The sequence below is a fragment of the Danio rerio genome, chromosome 19, assembly GCF_052040795.2.
Source record: "Danio rerio strain M-AB ecotype USA chromosome 19, GRCz13ab, whole genome shotgun sequence".
NCBI classification, from domain to species: Eukaryota; Metazoa; Chordata; class Actinopteri; order Cypriniformes; family Danionidae; genus Danio; species Danio rerio.
The window spans coordinates 332,501-352,500 of record NC_141039.2 but is presented as its reverse complement, the minus strand read 5'-3'; the positions used below and the strand labels follow the sequence as shown (position 1 = coordinate 352,500).

The following is a 20,000-nucleotide window of genomic DNA, read 5'->3' as shown; positions in this document are numbered from 1 at the left end:
GCGTTATTATGATTCATTTATATGACTGACTGACTGACTTTCCACGGGCTCCTCTGACGCTCAAGATCGCGCTGCTGTTGCATGATGGGAAGTGTAGTTCCGAGAGACGGAAGCGCTATGGGAAATGTAGTTTAGTCTTGCTGATGAGCAGAAAAACAACACCTAAAGGTCAAAGTTGAAGCTCAGATTCACCTTCTCTAGTTTCCTATGATGAAATGAGCGCGGATATACAACAAATCAACTGAAGATTATATTAAACATATATTTTAAACAGAAAACGATATATTTATTACGACTAAATATCATAGACTAAAATAATATAGGTAACTATTAATGCACAATACAACATTTTCACAACATATTCTGTCTTAAATTGTACTTTAGTTCAAAAAGTGGGATAAAACTGTTACTAATTTGGAGAAATGAACCATTAAAATAAAATACACAAAGATTAATAGTTTAAATATTAAAATTCATAGGTCAGACATCAAATATAACCTCATTCACTACATAGTGTTTATACTGCATTTATCTTTACATTCATTCATGTTTTACAAGCTAATTTGTGCACCTTTTACTCATTATAAAGTATAACTGATAATAAATGTATTAATTTTTTAATATAAATAATACATTTTTAATACATTTGAATGAAAGTGCACATTATTTAACATTAATTAAAGAAATAAAACTCTATGGGTCAAAGAAAAGACATCACATTAATGGTGTCAATCATATTAAATGTGCAAAATTGATTTATATACACATAACATCTATTAAATCCTTTAATAACTTGACAGCTTTAATGTTTTAAATAAATTTAGTTATAAATAAATGTCAAAATATGGGCAGATTGATGATCTTTGTCCTTCATTTAACGAAGGTATAGGATAAAATTAAACCACACACATATTCTGAACTCTGCCTATTAAAATATGTCACAGAATCAATTAAACGTGATTATGTTTGACTTTATGATGGTGTGTAAATGCTACTGATTTGAATCATACTAATAATTAATAATGAGTATTTTCAGTCAAACTGTGACCTTTAAATAGAGTTTTATAATATGTCAAATATGACGGCATATTTTTTTCTTTAATATCATTATTTAGATTAAATACTAAATTTAACTGAAATGTTAAAACAAATGTTATATATATATATAATCAATTAAAATAAAACCTGAGAGAAAACAAACACAAACAGGAGCATTCAAAAAAATATAATCAAGTGCAAAGTTCCAGATTCCTCTTGAACTTCAGCTCAATTAACTTTTATTTACAAAAGAACTAAAGCTGATCATTGCTGTACATCAGTCCTCTTGGCAAATCAACATTTAAACCTGAAATCAAACATTTTAATCGTGAATTTAATCAGAAAAGCCAACCGCTGTACTCTGTTTATGGTGAAATGTGTTGTTATTTGCATTGTAAGTTGTGTTCAGAAAGCAACAGCGTGTGAGAAGAGAGCGGCGGAGCTGAGATGAACAGCTGATTCAGCTTTCTGCAGTCTTACGTCAGTGTATCATTCTTTTATTACATGTACAATAATGTACACAATTATACGAGAGGTCACACAAGAGACCAGTAGTGATCATACGGAGGTATACTGCCATTACAGTAGCGCGTCACTCTTCAGCGTTCACTCCTTCAGCCAAACATCGGCAAGAGCGCTCCAGGAAAAACACATGATCAGCCCTTTTAATACGAACACAACGAAAATACTAGAACTGTGGTCGAGAAATCATTGGAGAAAACGATTCTGTATTGACATGGAGCCTCTCAAAATACATTACTATTCAGGATTGCGAGGCTAGTTTTTACCAGCAGATGGCGCTTTAGGCTTGTTTTTACTAGGGGTTGATGCTCTAGGCTAGTCTTTTAACAGCAGATGGCGCTCTAGGCTAGTTTTTAATTGCATAAGGACTCTAGGCTAAGTTTAAACAGCAGATGGCGCTCTAGGCTAGTGTTTAACACCAGATGGTGTTTAAGGCTATATTACACTTGTAGATGGCGTTGCAGGCTAGTGTTTAATAGCAAATGGTGCTCTAGGCTAGTTTTTAACAGCAGATAACGCCCCACTTGATGTTAAAAGCAAGCTTAGGGCGCCATCTGCTGTTAGAAACTAGCCTAGAGCGCCATCTGCTGGTAGAAACTAGCCTAGAGCGCCATCTGCTGCTGGTAAAAAACTAGTCTAGAGTGCCATCTGCTGTTAGAATCTAGCCTAGAACGCTACCTGCTGTTAGAATCTAGCCTAGAGCGCCATCTGCTGCTGGTAAAAACTAGTCTAGAGCGCCATCTGCTGTTAGAAACTAGCCTAGAGCGCCACCTGCTCTATGGTGTTTTAGGCTATATTACACCAGTAGATGGCGTTGTAGGTTAGTGTTTAACAGCAGATGGAACTCTATGCTAGTTTTTAACAGCAGATAGCGCCCTAGGCAAGTGTTTTAAAAAAGTAAAACATGCTCTAGGCTAGTTTTTAACTGCAGGTACCGTCTTATTTGATGTTCAAAACTAGCCTAGAGCGCCATGTGCACTAATAAAAACAGCCTAGAGAGCCATCTGCTGTTAGAAACTAGCCTAGAGCACCATCTGCTGTTAGAAACTAGCCTAGAGCAACATCTGCTCTATGGTGTTTTAGGCTATATTACACCAGCTAATGCTGTTGTAGGCTAGTGTTTAACAGCAGATGGCACTCAAAGCTAGTATTAATAAAGCAGATCGCGCTCTAGGCTAGTTTTTTTTAAAAGTAACACATGCTCTAGGCTCGTTTTTTACTGCAGACAGCACCCTGCTGATGTTCAAAACTAGCCTAGAGCTCCATCTGCTCTATTAAAACTAGCCTAGAGCACCATCTGCTGTTGTAAACTAGCCTAGAGCGGCATCTGCAGTTGTAAACTAGCTTAGAGCGCCATCTGCTGTTTTAAAACAGCCTAGAGCTCCATCTGCTCTATTAAAACTAGCCTAGAGCACCATCTGCTGTTGTAAACTAGCCTAGAGCACCATCTGCTGTTGTAAACTAGCCTAGAGCACCATCTGCAGTTGTAAACTAGCCTAGAGCGCCATCTGCTGTTTTAAAACAGCCTAGAGCGCCATCTGCTGTTTTAAAACAGCCTACAGCGCCATCTGCTGTTTTAAAACAGCCTAGAGCACCATCTGCTTTTATAAAATAGCCTAGTGCACCATCTACTGTTGTAAACTAGCCTAAAGCGCCATCTGCTGTTTTAAAACAGCCTAGAGCGCCATCTGCTGTTTTAAAACAGCCTAGAGCACCATCTGCTGTTTTAAAACAGCCTAGAGCACCATCTGCTTTTATAAAATAGCCTAGAGTGCCATCTGCTGCTGTAAACTAGCCTAGAGCGCCATCTACTGTTGTAAACTAGGCTCAGAATTAATTCAAGCGAAAAAAGCGACGCAATTCAAAAATCTCAGGATCAATGCAGAATGGATTTCTCGAACAATTTCTGGCCACAGATCTAAAAAATACACAACGTCCCTGATCTTAAATATCCCCGCTGGTTCAGTTGGAGTCTGTGTCGTCATTAATGTAGTCCTCCTCGATGAGCGTGACGCCGGGCTGCGTTCCCCACTCCTCCTCGTCATACTCAATACTGTCATTATCCTCCAGCAGCTCGTTCTCAGGCTCCGCCCCTGCCGCAGCCACGCCGTCCTCAGCTCCACCCTCATTCTCCTCAAACTCCGCCCTCTCCTGTCCTGCTGCCCCGTATCCGTTATTATTAGAGAAGGTGGAGCGCTCGCTGGTGTCGTCCTCGATGTAGACGCGCTGGTGGCACATGGGGCACGTGTCCTGGATGTACAGCCACTTGCGCAGGCAGAGCGCGTGGAAGTAATGGCTGCAGGGCGTGATGCGCGCCGACGAGCCGAACTCCTGATAGCAGATGGCGCAGACGTCCTCGATGTCCCGCAGCCGCGAGCCTCGCACCTCCGGCAGAGAGTTGATCTTCTTGACAGCCGTGCGCCGGTTAATGAACGTTTTCCAGCCGTTTTTGGCTTGCAGGTAAATGTTAAAATACGCATGAAGGCACATCATGCACGCGCGGATCTTACTCCCCGACTCAAACATCATCGTGTACGCCCCGTTTCCGAACATGATCACGCCGAATATGAACTCAATCACGTTGCCAGTAGAGCGCACGTAGTAGACGTAATCGTCCAGCTTCTCCCACAGCACATTGTAGAACCCGTCCATCATGAACAGCGCGTATACCGTGAGCGACACCAGAACCTTCAGACACAGCTCGATGCAGAACGCCGTGACGGCGAACAGCCACGTGTTGAGCGCGTAATGATGCCACAGCAGGAAACTGAGCAGGACCGGCAGCGTAAACAGAACTAGCGACACGAGCAGAACCGGCACATGTCTGCGCACTGACGACACGTGCGACGCGCTGAGAGACATGAGCACCGGATCCGTCATCCCGTGGATGAAATGCAGAATCGCCGTTAGCAGAAGGCACATGTTCCTGCTGAGCCGCACCAGCCGCTCCTCGGGGTCCAGGCCGCTTAGACCCGTCTGCAGCGCCAGGATGAAGAACAGCACGGGCGCAACAAACCCCAGCCGCTTATCCTCCTCCTCTGTGGAGCCGATGAACGCTAGGATGCTAAGACCCAAGTAATGCGCTAGAGATGATATGACTGCGCTCATCCCGAGGACAGTTAGCGTCGAGTCGCAGCCGCTAATGATCAGATTACTGGACAAATCCCACAACACGTCCCATCCGAGCTGCATGCCGCTTTCAGAGCGCACCACGCGCACCACGTACAGCAGGATGACGGCCTGCGCGGTCACGCGGGTTAGCCAGAACACGCGCAGGATGTCAGGGAAGCGGATGCGCTTCCAGGTGTCCTCCAGCAGCAGCTGCAGGCCGTAGATGCGGTACATGTGGCGCAGCAGCAGGTAGACGTAGCGGCAGGAGTAGTAGAACCACTTCAGCTTCAGCAGCAGGTTTAGCGCGGCGTGTGTTGCTAAGATCACTCCTGATGCTATCGCTAACACCTGCTTCATGTCGGCCGGCAGCTCCAGTATCAGCCCCCACAGCGGCGCCATGATGTCCAGCAGCAGGAGAGCAGCGCACACCGACCGCACGCGCAGCAGCGCCACATAGCCCAACCCCAGCAGCAGCTGCATCAGCGCTAACGCTAGCCAGAGCGTCGGCCCGTCCCGCGGCAGCACTGCAGCACTGTTGTATGCGCTGTAGAAGTCGGCGTGTGCCGTGGCGTAGTAGTTGACCAGCACTGACGCCGCGCCCAGCAGAACAGCCATGAAGAGCGTGTAGAACTTGAACAGGGACTTCTGGGAAAGCACCAGAACCACACCGGACACCACAATACCTGCAGGACAGACAGCAGAACACTGAGAATCAGCACGGATACAGTAGAGCTGCACAATACATCATTCAGCATCCATAATCTGCACCATATATGCTCGATTCACATGGGCTTCAGCATCAACCCTTGACAGAGGGCGTGTCTGAAGTGTCTGACGCGATCGTCATAGCAGCGTCAGCCAATGAAATTAGTCAGCAATCAGCTACTGTGTGAGCTGGTGTATTTGCATTAGGGTTAGTAGTTTATTAGTCTTCAGTAGTTTATATTATTCTGTTTTTAATAGCAATTTAGTTATGCCAGAAAATATATCGTTTTGCAAAAAATGTCTGCGTTTAAGAACAGAATGAAGGACGCGTCACCTTAAATTTACTTTAGATTATCTTGTAAATAAATTGTATTATGAATCGTGAGTCGGGGGAATCGGTACATCTCTAGTTGTCTGAACATTTCAGATCATCTCTCGTCTTTGTGTATTAGTGTGTTGAGCTCTGATAGTGTTGATATGTTGTCTATATGTTGTCTGAATGTTTTAGTACACCTCTCGTCATCTGTGTATGTTAGTGTGTTGAGCAGTGTCAGTGTTGTTATGTTGTCTATATGCTGTGTATGTCTGGTCATCTGTGTGTGTTGAGTTGTGATATGTAGTTTGGATGTTGTGTATGTGTTGTCTGAATGAGCAGTGTCATTGTTGATATGTTGTGTATAGTATATATAATTGTGAGTGTGTGTGTGTAGTGGAGGGTCAGCTCTACAGCAGTGCATGAATCTGTCAGGTTTCCGTTTCCTCAACACGCGCGCGGCTCGAGCTGTCAGTCAGTCCGTCAGTCGGTGGTGTTTTGAGGCCCGGTGTTTTCAGCGCTATAAGCTGATAAGCAGAAAGCCTAAAAGAGCAGATTTAACACCGGTATGGAATCCCGCACTCACCCAGCGCGCGGATCAGGGCTCTCCCGGCGGCGCCGCTCCATCCGGTACCGGGATCAGAGTACGAGTTCAATATGGCGTCGATTATAAAGATGCTCGGGACCCGCAGAACCACATCCAGCACGGCAAGGAAGTGCTGACCCAGCCGCCCGTGAGCGGAGGCCATGGCGCTGATGCCGGTGTCCGGGAACCGCGGCTCTCGGTGTCAGGACTCGGTTCGATGTCAGGCAGGATCTCCACCGGTCGCCATTTTGGCTCTGCTGCTGTTGCTATGTGAGGAACGCGGAAGTGGCAGAGCGCATGCGCAGACTACAGAATACTACACTACAGCACCGGCGCCCGGCTTTAGTATTATTCAAAGCTTCTTTAAGAGTTAAAATGTCTCAGTTTGTAGTTCAGATAAATTGTGCTTTGTGTTTGTAATTATTGTTTGTACAATGACAAAAAACTATTTTAAAATATTTCAATTCAAGAAACTTCTTTTATTCCATACGTGTTTAATTAATATAATTCAGTTTAAAATACAATGCTTTAATATAAAGTATAGCTGCGTATGAATCCTCATGCTCTTAATAACCCTAATACAAACTTCTGTAGTGTAGAATCATCTGTTCTTCTGTAATGTTTTATTTTAAACGTGACCGTTCCAGTTATGTTAATGAGCAACTCATGAATATTAACTAACTGGTTTAATAATAAAGCAGTGGGCCTACATAGCCTGTAGTGCAGTGTCATTAATAGAATATTTCATCTTTAAATTGCATGTGTTTTTATTTTCATATTAATACGATTTACATTATTTTATTTGAAGAATATATGTGCCTTTATCTTCAATTTTAGTTATGCATTTATTAATTACAATTAGTAATATTAATACTTCAAATGAATGTAATATTTCAGTTTTATTTATACTTCATCTTCTTTTCTGTTAATAAACACATCATAGTTTGGGTGTATGATGATAATAAGCCACGACAGAACATGTGTGTGTTGTCATATTTTCTTTTATTGAGTGTGTGTGTGTGTGGGGTTATGGGAGAGTCCTACTGAAGATATGTCTATTGGTGTGTGTGTGTGTGTGTGTGATACACAGCCAGTGTTTCCTCATGAGCGGTTCTTGAAGAACAGTGTGTCGGTGTTGTTGAAGATGGTTTCAGCGAGATCCAGTGGATCCTCCTCCCTGACAGCGGCCATCACCTCCAGCACCTGTCTGAAACACACACACACACACACACACACGCACACGCACACGCACACACACAAGCATTTGAGTGTGCAGCTAAACATGCATGAACACAAACACTTCAGCAGGATTCTTGCTCATACAAACACACAGTCTTCAGCAGGACACACACACACACACACACTCTCTGTCTCTCACACACATGATGTGGCAGGGCTCGTTCCTGTCCTTCACACAGTGTCCCGTCTCCCACTTCTTCTTGGTGGGGAAGCTGGTCTTGATCAGTTTGGCTCCAGCGTGAGTGTTTTTAATGCCGCACCACGGAGCGTCTGCAGAGGAAATCAACACACACACACACACACTCACTCACTCACTCTGCCTCCAGACACTTATGTTATGCACATATTGGAATATCACATGGAATGATGCAGATAAACGAATAATGAGAGCCTCTGCACCTGTTTCGATCATCAGTCTGTCAGACGGGATGGACTTCATCACCTCCAGATTCTCTGCTGTCTTTAAGGAGCTGAAACACAGGAGGAAAACCCGCCAGTGATGAACAAACCCGGAGATGAAGATCCTTCAGAGACGCTGCACTCACCAGCCGTTAATACCAATGTAGAGATCCAGATCAAGAAGAGCCGCCGCGTCCTGCTGAGAGCCGTCGAACGAGTGCACCTGAAACACAAGAGGAAACACTGGGAAATCACTGAGAAAACATTGAGCAAACACTGAGGAAATACCAAGGAAACACTGAGGAAAACTAGAGGAAATACTGTGGAAACACTGAGGAAAAACTGAACAAACAATAGGCAAACACTGAGGAAACAATTAGAAAACAACAGGAAAACTTGAAGACAACTGAGGAAACAACAAGGAAACACTGGGAAATCACAGAGGAAACAATGAGGAAGCAATAAGTAAACACTAAGGAGAATACTGAGGAAATAGTAAGGAAGCAGCAAGGAAACAGAGAAAAACAAGAGATCATACTGAGGAAACTGCAAGGAAACACTGAGAAAACAGTGAAGAAACAACAAGGAAAAAATAAAAATACAGGGGAAACAACAAGAAAACACTGAGGAAATACTGAGGAAACAATCAAGAAACACTGGAGGAAACATTGAGGAAACACTGAAGAAATAAAGAGGAAACGACGAGGAACGAAAGAGGAAATATTGAGGAAACACTGAGAAAACACTGAGGAATCACTGAGGAATCAATGAAGAAATAAGGAGGAAACAACGAGGAAATATTGAGGAAACAATAAAAAGATAAGGATGAAATAATCAGGAAACAATGAGGAAACAATGAGGAAACAATGAAGAAACATTGGAAAGTCATTGAGGAAACATTAAGAAAACATTAAGAAAACACTTAAGAAACGTTGAGAAAACATTGAGGAAACACTGAGGAAACAAGGAGGAAACAATCAGGAAACACTGAGGAAACAATGAAGAAATAATGAGGAAATATTGAGGAAACATTGAGGAAATAAGGAGGAAACAATCAGGAAAACTTGAGGAAACACTGAAACAAATGATGGAGCATGGAGAAAATGAAAAAAATAATGAGCAAAATCTGGAAAACAGTATGGGGAAATAACAAGGAAACACCCAGGAAACACAAGAAAACCTTTAGGATGAAAGAAATTAGGATTCACTAAAAAACAATAAGAACATTGAGGAAACAACAGAGGAACAGCGAAAACACAGAGGAATAATGAAGCACTGAGAATGAGGAACACATCACTCACCACTCCACCAACACACCGCTGTCTGTTCCTCCTCATGATGTCTGTGACACACACACACACACACACACACACACACACACACACACACACACACACACACACACACACACACACACACACACACACACGGTGAGTTTATTACCACACTCATCGTGACACACTCTTCTGCATGAGCTTCAGTACCGATGAACTCTGTGTGAGCGTTCCTGCAGTGGAGGAACATGGGTAATCCAGACGCCTCCGCCAGATCAAACTGAAGCTGGAAATATCTGAGAGAGAAACACACACGTGAGGAAGATGAAGAACACCATCATCATCATCATCATCACCATCATCATGTCTGAAACACTGACCTGAGCTGTGTCTCTTTAGGACAGAACTCCAGACGGTCGAAATCTGCGACACACAGCGCTCAGATCAGCTGAACATGTGAGTGTGTATGTGTGTGTGTGTGTGTCTTACCCAGGCCGCACTCTCCCACAGCCACCACCTTCTGTGTGTTAGAGACGGTCAGATCCAGCAGAGACGACAGATACTGATCTGAGCCCTGATCATCAAACTCAGAGCAGCGCGTCGGGTGACAGCCCACTGTACTGAAGAACTGCTCTGAACACACACACACACACACACACACACACACACACGCATCATTACTTATCATAACATGTTGTTTTCCTATTTCTAATGAGTGTGTTATTACACCACATTCGTGTTTTCAGAAGCAACGACGCATTCAGTGTGAACGAGCCCTTGAGTGTGTGATCAATCGCCCCCTAGTGGACAAACACTCAACTCTCACTGTTTTACCTGATCTCAAGTGTGTGTGTGTGTGTGTGTGTGTGTGTGTGTGTGTGTGTGTGTACCTCTGGTGTGTGTGAGTGTCAGCGCTGCTCTGCTGTCCTCCAGGTTTCCTCCAGTGATGATGAACTGTGGTCAAACAGAAGCTTCAGTCTCTGCTCATTATGATGAAGATGATGATGATGATGATGATGACATTAATAATCAGTGCTGACCTTCTGAACGCCGACCTGCAGCGCACGCTCCACCACCTCAGCAAAGTCATCTGCGCACACACACACACACACACACACACACACATAGAGTCCCACCACACAAGACACCCCTGATGAAAGTCAAACCGTGGTGTGTGTAGTAAATCTGTGGTCGTACAGCTGCAAGTCAAAGTGCCAAAATACTGTTCCTACACGCTTATTAAACGCAGCAGCAGCGAGGAGTTTTCATTACCTTCATGTTTCTGAGTTCCTCTGTAGACTCCTCTGAACATCGGGTCTGTCAGATTAATGCCGATATCTGAACACACACAAATATTATACACACACACACACTCACACACACACACACACAGGCCACTTTATTAGGTACGCCTGTCCAACTGCTCGTTAACGCAAATGTCTAATCAGCCAATCACAGGGCAGCAGCTCACTGCATTTAGGCATGTAGACATGATCAAGAGGATCTGCTGCAGTTCAGAGCGAGCATCAGAATTTGGCCTCAACAACATGAAAGCATGGATCATCCTGCCTTGTATCAGCGGTTCAGGCTGGTGGTGGTGGTGTAATGGTGTGGGGGAGATTTTCTTTGGGTCCATTAGTACCAATTGAGCATCAACGCCACAGCCTACCTGAGTATTGCTGCTGACCATGTCCATCCCTTTATGAGCACAGTGTCTCCATCTTCTGATGGCTACTTCCAGCAGGATAACGCAGCATGTCATAAAGCTCAATCATCTCAGACTGCTGAACATGACGATGAGTTCACTGTACTCAAATGGCCTCCACAGTCACCAGAGCTCAATCCAATAGAGCAGCTTTGGGATGTGGTGGAACGGGAGATTGGCATCATGGATGTGCAGCCGACAAATCTGCAGCAACTGTGTGATGCTATCATGACAATATGGAGCAAAATCTCTGAGGAATATTTCCAGTAGCTTGTTGAATCAACAACATGAAGGATTCAGACAGTTCTGGAGGAGTAAGGGGTCCGACCCGGTACTAGTCAGGTGTACCTAATAAAGTGGCCGCTGAGTGGATATATTATATACACACACACACACATATTATATAAGCACACATACAGAGTGTGTCATGAGTGTAGTTCTGTAATGGAGTGTGTGTTATAGTAAGATTATGCAGCAGTGTGTCCAGTAGTGTTGTAGAGCTCCTCTCCTGTAAACCCTGTACAGCAGCGGTGATCAGCGCTCAACATCATATTAATACAGTATTATTATTATTAATATTCATTTATTTACTGTCAGATGTATAGACACCCACCAGACCAGCACTTCCGCTAAAGACCACACACACACACACACACACACACACACACACACACACACACACACACACTCCACTACAGTAATCCTCATCTCTCACCTATGAATCTGAAGTTCGTCATGGCGAGTTTAGCAGAAACAGAAGAATAATAATAAAGCGTGCACGCGTTTCTCCAGAGCGCGCACATAAACACCGCTGACACGTGCTGTGGTGCCAAAGCCGGAAGTTGTCATGGCAGAACCGGTCTGAATTATTTTAGTTTTTGCCTTTATTGGGAGTAAAACAAAATCTTATAGATTATAGATGTTAACATTTAATAGACGAGTGACATAATATTCAAATTTCAGCAATTAATGTAGTTCACAAAAATCACGTGATTCGCGTTACTTTCCTCAGCGCTGCTTGGAATGAACCAATCAAAGGCAAGCGCGTATAGTCATCTAGATTATTAGTGATTTTACATGTGATTCTCTGAGACTGCAGATTATCACACATCAAAACTGAAGATCAAGACAAGAGTAATGAAGGACAAATGATATGATGTTTAACATATTGCCTGATTACATGAATAATTCAGAATAATATCTGGAATAAAAACAGAGGACAGCACATGCAGTAACAGTTTTATTGACACACTTCACACACACATTCAGGACATTACATGTGCTCACACTGTTGGACAGCAGCTCTGATTCCTCACAGGATATTGATCATAATTTATTAATATTGAGCAGAACAGATTCTGTACATGATGAACACACACACACACACACACACACACACACACACACACGCCCAGACACTCACTACACAACACACTCTCACCACACACTCACCACACAAAAACACAAACACTACACAACACACACACTCACCACATAACACACACACACACTTGCATACCCGCTGATGTAATGGAGTGGGTGTGATTGACCGACAGTAATGACACACACTCTCACACTACTGACCACTAATTACTGTCACACACACAAACATGTCATGTAATTACGGTCATCAAACACAAACACAAACACACACACACACTCCTCAGGGGTTGATCTTGAGGCCGAGGCACAGCGCTAACTCGTTCTTCTGGATCTTTCCATCTCCGTTGAGGTCGCAGTGACCCAGCAGAACCTGCTTAAACTTGTCCAGATCTGACCCGCTGAGACTGGGCTGAAACACACACACACACACACACCTCAGTGACCAGCCGGGTCGACATCTAGCAGATATAATAATGATGGTAATGATAAGAGGAGTGATGAGTGTTTACCTTCACCAGCTCCATCATGTCCTTAACAAAACCATCAACCTCTGCACCTTCAAGAGCACCGGTGTTACTCTGACACACACACACACACACACACATGCACACGCACACAACAACAACAACATGCATGCACAAAAAATACACACCAAAACACATGCACACACACACCACAAAACATGCACACACACCAAAAAAACATGCACACACCACAAAAAACATGCACACACACACACACCACAAAACATGCACACACACCAAAAAAACATGCACACACCACAAAAACATGCACACACACACACCACAAAACATGCACACACACCACAAAACATGCACACACACACACCACAAAACATGCACACACACCACAAAAACATGCACACACACCACAAAACATGCACACACACCACAAAACATGCGCACACACCACAAAAACATGCACACACACACCACAAAACATGCACACACACACACACACACACCACAAAACATGCACACACACACACACACACCACAAAACATGCACACACACACACACACACCACAAAACATGCACACACACACACACCAAAAACATGCACACACACCAAAAACATGCACACACACACACACACACACACACCAAAAACATGCACACACACACCACAAAAACATGCACACACACCACAAAAACATGCACACACCACAAAAAACATGCACACACACACACCACAAAACATGCACACACACCAAAAAAACATGCACACACCACAAAAAACATGCACACACACACCACAAAACATGCACACACACCAAAAAAACATGCACACACCACAAAAAACATGCACACACACACCACAAAACATGCACACACACCAAAAAAACATGCACACACCACAAAAAACATGCACACACACACCAAAAAAACATGCACACACCACAAAAACATGCAAACACACACACACCACAAAACATGCACACACACCACAAAACATGCACACACACACCACAAAACATGCACACACACCAAAAAAACATGCACACACCACAAAAACATGCACACACACCACAAAAACATGCACACACACCACAAAAACATGCACACACACCACAAAACATGCACACACACCACAAAAACATGCACACACACCACAAAACATGCACACACACCACAAAAACATGCACACACACCACAAAACATGCACACACACCACAAAAACATGCACACACACCACAAAACATGCACACACACCACAAAACATGCACACACACCACAAAAACATGCACACACACCACAAAACATGCACACACACACACACACACACACCACAAAACATGCGCACACACCACAAAAACATGCACACACACACCACAAAACATGCACACACACACACACACACACCACAAAACATGCACACACACACACACACACACACCACAAAACATGCACACACACACACACACCACAAAACATGCACACACACACACCAAAAACATGCACACACACCACAAAAACATGCACACACACCAAAAACATGCACACACACACACACCAAAAACATGCACACACACCACAAAAACATGCACACACACCAAAAAACATGCACATATTCACACAAAATACACACAACACAAAGACACGCACACATACACAACATACACACATATGCCACAAAATACACACCAAAAAACATGAACACAAACACACACACACACACACACACACACACACACACACACACACACACACACACACACACACTAGGATTAGAAATCTGCACACAAACAGCAGAAATACACAAATATACACAAACGGCTTAACTGAACTATAGTGTGTGTGTTAGTTTTCTAACACTGTGCAAACACCGCAATACACTCAAACTAAAGTTTCACAAATTCACCACAACTTTATCAAAAATGTAAAGTAAAAGCACACACCAGCGATCATTGTTTAATACACACATCAGTGTAAAGGACTCCTGCCTAAACACTGACTCTGCTCTCACCATGTCATAATGAGCAAAGATCTTCTCAAAGTCTCTGCGGCGATCCTCCTGACTGCAGGCCTGAACACACACACACACACACACACACACACACACACACACACACACACACACACACACACACACACACACACACACACACACACTGATTATTACATTACATTATATTATATTATATTATATTATATTATATTATATTACATTATATTATATCATATTATTAAATCAGGTGGACTCCCTCACCTGCATCTCAAACTTCAGCAGGAAGTTCTCCTTCAGCGCCAGAATCCTGAACATCCAATCACATCACAGAATCAGCAGATCAATCAAACAATGCTTTCATCAGCTCAAAGGTCAACACATCTGCATTTATTATTGGATGTTTGACATAATCAGCTGAAACATGAAGAGAGGGCGGGGCATAGAGTAACTCCTCCCCTTGATGAAAACAGCCAATAGCATTTAGTTTTCCATCTTGCCTCAACACACCTGCATGGATGCTTCTAGAAAGGCTAGTCAGAGCTTGATCAGCTAGCCCAGGTGTGTTTGGTTTGGGCTGGAAGTAAACTCTGGGCACCCCTGCACTACATTATAGATGTACTGAAGACCAGGGGCGCCGCTAAGGGGGACAGTTAGGACAATTCTAAGGACCCATGCCCTTTTGGGGTCTCCAGAGTTACTATTACCCCACCCTAAACACTACCCATGTGACCGAGAGCAGCATCACCTGGCCAGGTCGTTCAGATCCAGTCGGCCGTCCTGGTTCTGGTCAAAGATCTTGATCTGAAACACAGAGAGAATCATCCAGACACATCCGCAGCGTGTGTGTGCTTTCCTCTCCTCTCTTGTGTGTTTACTTCTTGTTTAAACTCTCCTGATGTGCTGTAAACATGCTGATGAGTTCAGATGAAGAGATTCAAAACAGGAAAACGGGTCATCAAGACAACCTGGAGACGGACACAATGACTGTTTCACATCAAACCTGATGTCAGGAGAGCTTTACACGCGTGTCTATGGCAGAATCAACTGCAGTGTGTGTGTGTGTGTGTGTGTGTGTGTGTGTGTGTGTGGTTACCATGGTGATAGTGTACTCCTCCAGTCGGGCCGGGGTGACCTGTGTGTGATGCTGATGGAGGAGATCCTGGAGGAAACCCTGAAGAGCAGAGAACACAGGGGTGAACACACACCTGCGCACACACACACCTGCGCACATACTCATCATCAGCCAGCGTCACCTTCAGCTCTGCAGTAGAGATGTATCCGCTGCTGTCCGCGTCATAACAGCGCCAGATCTGAGAACAGAAGCAGAGATGAACTCAGCATGCTGACACACACACACACACACACTCACACACACACACACTCACACACACAGACAGACAGACAAGTACACAATCCCACACAGACAAACACACGCACAGTCACACTCACACGCATACACATATATTCAATCACATGCACTGACACACACAGAAGCGCAGACAGACAAACACACAGCCATAAACCTCTCACACATGCAGACACACAATCACACACACATGCAGACAAACACACACACAAAATCACACAGACACACACACACACACACACACACACACACACACACACACACACCCTCATGAACTCTACACTGTTGTCCAGGCGTGTCTCCATGCGGAACAGCAGCAGGAAGTTCTCCTGTTCTGGAAGAACTGCCGCCGCCACCTCAGAATGGCAGAAGATCAGCCATTATCATCACCTTCATCATCACCATCATCATCATCATCATCACCATAATAACAATAATATTAATCATCTTCTCTTACCTGCTGCATCTGCAGGAGTCCATCAGTGACGACACAGCGGGACACAACACACTCACACACAGCCTGCAGCTGCTGCGCCGATACTGCACACTACACACACACACACACACACACACACACACACACACACACACACACACACACACACACACACACACACACACACACACACACACACATAATGTAACTCACAAACACACAATACAATGATACAATGACACATAATTGTACAATACAACACACAAAAAACACACAGTAACATACAACACAATACAACGACACAACACACAACAATACACAGACATCACAACACAACATGCAGCGACAACACAGTGTTAATAATGAAACAATAAATGTATATTTAAATATATTACAACAAAATATATATATTTTATATTATATTATTAAATATATATATATATAAGCAAAACCCTTTTAGTCTGAAATTGACTTTCATTAAATATAAAATATAAACCAAATATCTGGACAAATGACATGACTAGATTTAAGTTGGACGCAGTACGGCGCTACACTGCTGATCATATAAGGGCTTCCTCTGCTTCTGTGTGTGTATGAGGGATATGAACCATGCGTTTTCATACTTTATGCAATATTTGTAAAGCAGACATCACATTCTACAGCAGCATGTGCAGTTTGGTGATATCAGAGTCAATTTAGAGAAACTGTAAACTCCAAACCTAATGAAGATGGTGATTGCTGTAGCAAAGTAATGTTTACAACTGAGGTGAGGATACTCGTGACTTATTAATAAATAACTGCAGCCCAGTGATATCTATCTATTAGGTATGAAGACTAGAAATGTGAAGCTTTCAGATGATATTCAGTTCATCATGAGCGCTTTATGTGTAGACGAGAGTACATCAGAGTGAGTTTAGTGGAGTAAGAGTGGCACTGACCGTCTTCAGGCTCTTCAGCAGCTGCTGCAGGAACGCCTCCAACTTCTGCGTCTGGATGGAGCCCTCATCTGCGGGAGCACAGGTCAGCAGGTGTGTGTGAGTGTGTGTGTGTGTGTGTGTGTGTGTGAGTGTGAGACTCACCGCGGCTGAAGCGTGTCCAGCACTGCAGAAACGCAGCGGCGGTCAGATCTCTGAAGATGCTCTCCATGACTGAAACACAAACACAGCTGCACATCCAGAAGCTCCAGCGGCTCCTCCTCCATCAGCACACACACATAATGAGACGTCAGTGCACACAACACACAATCTACACAACAACCAGAACCTCCAGCAGCTCCCGGGGCTCCTCCTCCATCTAAACACATAATGAGGTGTCAGTGGACACAATGCACAATCTACACAACGCACAATCTACACAACAACCAGAAGCTCCAGCGGCTCCTCCTTCATCAGCACACACACATAATGAAGCATCAGTGCACACAACACACAATCTACACAACACACATGACAACACAATTTACCCAACAACCCGAACCTCCAGTCGTTCCCAGTTCTCCTTCTTTATCAGTACACACACACACACACACACACACACACACACACACACACACACACACACACACACACACACACACACACACACACACACACACATATGACAATACACGATCTACACAACAGCCAGAAGCTCCATCTAAACTGCGGGACATTGTTAAAAAAGATTAGTTAGTGAATAAAAAATAATTAGAAGGAAAGTTAAACAGCACTCAATTAAATGTCCAATTTTAATGCATCAAGAATGAAATAGTATTTACTTGTCAAACACACAAGTCCTGTATATATATATATATATGTACAGTTGAAGTCAGAGTTATTCGCCCCCTTGTTTATTTTCCCCCCAATTTCTGTGTATCAGAGAGCAGATTTCTCCAGCACATCTCTAATCATAACAGTGTTAATAACTCATCTCTAATCACTGATTTATTTCCTCTTCATCATGATGACAGCACATAATATTAGACTAGATATTCTTCAAGACACTTCTATACAGCTTAAAGTGACATGTAAAGGCTTCACTAGGGTAATTAGGGTAAAGTTAGGGTAATTAGGGTAACTAGGCAGGTTAGGGTAATTAGGCTAGTTATCGTATAACGATGGTTTGTTCTGTAGACTATCGGAAAAAAATCTAAAAAATGGTGTTTAAAAAATTAATATTAAATTATTCTAGCTAAAATAAAACAAATAAGACTTTCTCCAGAAGAACAAATATTATCAGACACACTGTGAACATTTCCTTGCTCTGCTAAACATATTTTGGGAAATATTTAAAAAGAAAAACAAAATCAAAGAGGGGCGAATAATTCTGACTTCAACTGTATATTAAATACTAATCAGATGTATACAGAAATGTCAATTATAATCAATTATTAAAACAAAATGCAATAAATGGCCAGTGAGTTTCACAAGTGATTACAGATGACATGTTTTTATTCTCGACTGTGAATATACATTGTACAATTTTAAAGGTTCTAAACACAAAATAATCACAAAAACTCTGAAAATACTGAATCTAAAAATGAACACATCAAAACATTATTCAGACACTTCACATTACTACAAAGAAACAGCAGGCAACACTACAACACTTTAAAATAAAAGAGGAAATATTGTTTTCGTGTAATGCATATTCCAATAATCTTTATAATAATTCCACAAATATAACATATCTATAATAACATTACAGTTGAACTGTTCATAATAATAATGATGATGAGAGGGTTATTGAAGGGTTTTCTTCTCATTCAAACCACAGCAGATCAAAGCTTCTCCATCTCTTTAATAATATGAATAATAATAATATATTTTGTATTTATATAGTGCTTTGCACTGCTCTCAAAGTGATTTACAGATTTTGAGGGAGTCTCTTCAATGTTGTGTTTTTTACACAAGACAATTATGATCATTATTTACTGTTTTCTGTAAAATCCATGATTCTGATCCAGTCTATTATTCAATAACAAATACACTTACATTTTTACATTTTTAAATAGACTACAATTTTAAAAATCCTAAATCTTTACCCAAATTACACTGAAAGTGGAAAAAACATTAATATGAACAGATATATGCGTTGATGTTATATTAATAAAAATATAATAGTATCTCTGTGATTATAAAATGACACGGCTCGAGTAAACAAGAACAATTTCACTATTTTCTTTGTGTATGAAATATTATATTTCTTCTAAGATTTAAATTTTATAAACAATTACAAATATTATTTCATTATTTTAAATATATATTTATTATTGGTTTTGGTTATCATTTGTCATAAACCTTTCATTTATTAATTTTCTTTTCACCTTAGTTCCTTTATTAATCAGGGGTCGCCACAGTGGAATGAACCGCCAACTATTCCAGCATATGATTTGGTTCCAGCTGCAACCCATCATTGGGAAACACCCATACATACTTATTCACACACACACTCATTCACTACGGCCAGTGTAGT

The 20,000-nt window shown here is 42.5% G+C and overlaps 4 protein-coding genes across 27 annotated transcripts in view; all 4 read right to left on the bottom strand.

Annotated features, from left to right (window-relative positions):
* Window positions 1–538: 538 nt before the first annotated feature.
* Window positions 539–6,547, bottom strand: rnf139 (ring finger protein 139). Of its 17 annotated transcripts, none has more exons than XR_015515638.2 (4): window positions 6,276–6,547; window positions 2,332–5,354; window positions 2,018–2,174; window positions 1,215–1,901 (listed from the first exon to the last, which is right to left on the bottom strand). XR_015515638.2 is itself a non-coding variant. In NM_001123048.3 (2 exon segments), coding segments are annotated over 2 exon segments (1,995 nt in total). In that variant the 5' UTR covers window positions 6,439–6,547; the 3' UTR covers window positions 539–3,522.
* Window positions 6,548–7,258: 711 nt separating this feature from the next.
* On the bottom strand, window positions 7,259–11,736 carry tatdn1 (TatD DNase domain containing 1). 5 transcript variants are annotated; one of them, NM_001002213.1, is made up of 12 exons: window positions 11,608–11,704; window positions 10,460–10,525; window positions 10,228–10,277; window positions 10,078–10,141; window positions 9,677–9,820; window positions 9,568–9,610; window positions 9,398–9,483; window positions 9,215–9,255; window positions 8,060–8,136; window positions 7,914–7,984; window positions 7,658–7,784; window positions 7,259–7,482 (listed from the first exon to the last, which is right to left on the bottom strand). In NM_001002213.1, exons 1-12 carry the CDS (start codon window positions 11,627–11,629, stop codon window positions 7,377–7,379), a joined length of 897 nt encoding a protein of 298 aa, NP_001002213.1. In that variant the 5' UTR covers window positions 11,630–11,704; the 3' UTR covers window positions 7,259–7,376. The 5 variants fall into 5 exon arrangements, with proteins under 5 accessions (NP_001002213.1, XP_087149952.1, XP_087149949.1 ...); XM_087293826.2 differs by having other exon boundaries at window positions 7,261–7,482; window positions 10,460–10,599; window positions 11,277–11,736; XM_087293823.1 differs by having other exon boundaries at window positions 7,261–7,482; window positions 10,228–10,337; window positions 11,608–11,736.
* Window positions 11,737–11,753: 17 nt separating this feature from the next.
* Window positions 11,754–17,697, bottom strand: LOC141378952 (secretagogin-like). The gene is made up of 11 exons (XM_087295208.2): window positions 17,627–17,697; window positions 17,486–17,553; window positions 16,569–16,658; window positions 16,378–16,467; window positions 15,999–16,055; window positions 15,839–15,916; window positions 15,491–15,546; window positions 15,007–15,052; window positions 14,764–14,823; window positions 12,785–12,853; window positions 11,754–12,684 (listed from the first exon to the last, which is right to left on the bottom strand). Exons 1-11 carry the CDS (start codon window positions 17,691–17,693, stop codon window positions 12,556–12,558), a joined length of 810 nt encoding a protein of 269 aa, XP_087151334.1. The 5' UTR covers window positions 17,694–17,697; the 3' UTR covers window positions 11,754–12,555.
* Window positions 17,698–18,958: 1,261 nt separating this feature from the next.
* carmil1 (capping protein regulator and myosin 1 linker 1) overlaps window positions 18,959–20,000 on the bottom strand; it is a 22,864-nt gene continuing 21,822 nt past the window's right edge. For all 4 annotated transcript variants that reach the window (XM_087295139.1, XM_087295141.1, XM_087295140.1 and 1 more), the window contains one exon: window positions 18,959–20,000. This exon is cut by the window's right edge and continues 520 nt beyond it. The gene's annotated coding sequence lies outside the window, so the exon portion shown is untranslated.

Excerpts from the sequence above, each read along its gene's own strand:
- tatdn1 (XM_087293823.1), bottom strand. The coding sequence starts at position 11,695 with ATGTGCGCGCTCTGGAGAAACGCGTGCACGCTTTATTATTATTCTTCT. Across the intron at positions 9,611-9,676 it reads TGTGGGAGAGTGCGGCCTGG|ATTTCGACCGTCTGGAGTTC; the intron begins GTAAGACACACA and ends TGTGTGTCGCAG. Across the intron at positions 7,985-8,059 it reads TACATTGGTATTAACGGCTG|CTCCTTAAAGACAGCAGAGA; the intron begins GTGAGTGCAGCG and ends CCTGTGTTTCAG.
- LOC141378952 (XM_087295208.2), bottom strand. The coding sequence starts at position 17,693 with ATGGAGAGCATCTTCAGAGATCTGACCGCCGCTGCGTTTCTGCAGTGC. Across the intron at positions 17,554-17,626 it reads CTGGACACGCTTCAGCCGCG|ATGAGGGCTCCATCCAGACG; the intron begins GTGAGTCTCACA and ends GTGCTCCCGCAG. Across the intron at positions 15,917-15,998 it reads TCTCTACTGCAGAGCTGAAG|GGTTTCCTCCAGGATCTCCT; the intron begins GTGACGCTGGCT and ends TCTGCTCTTCAG.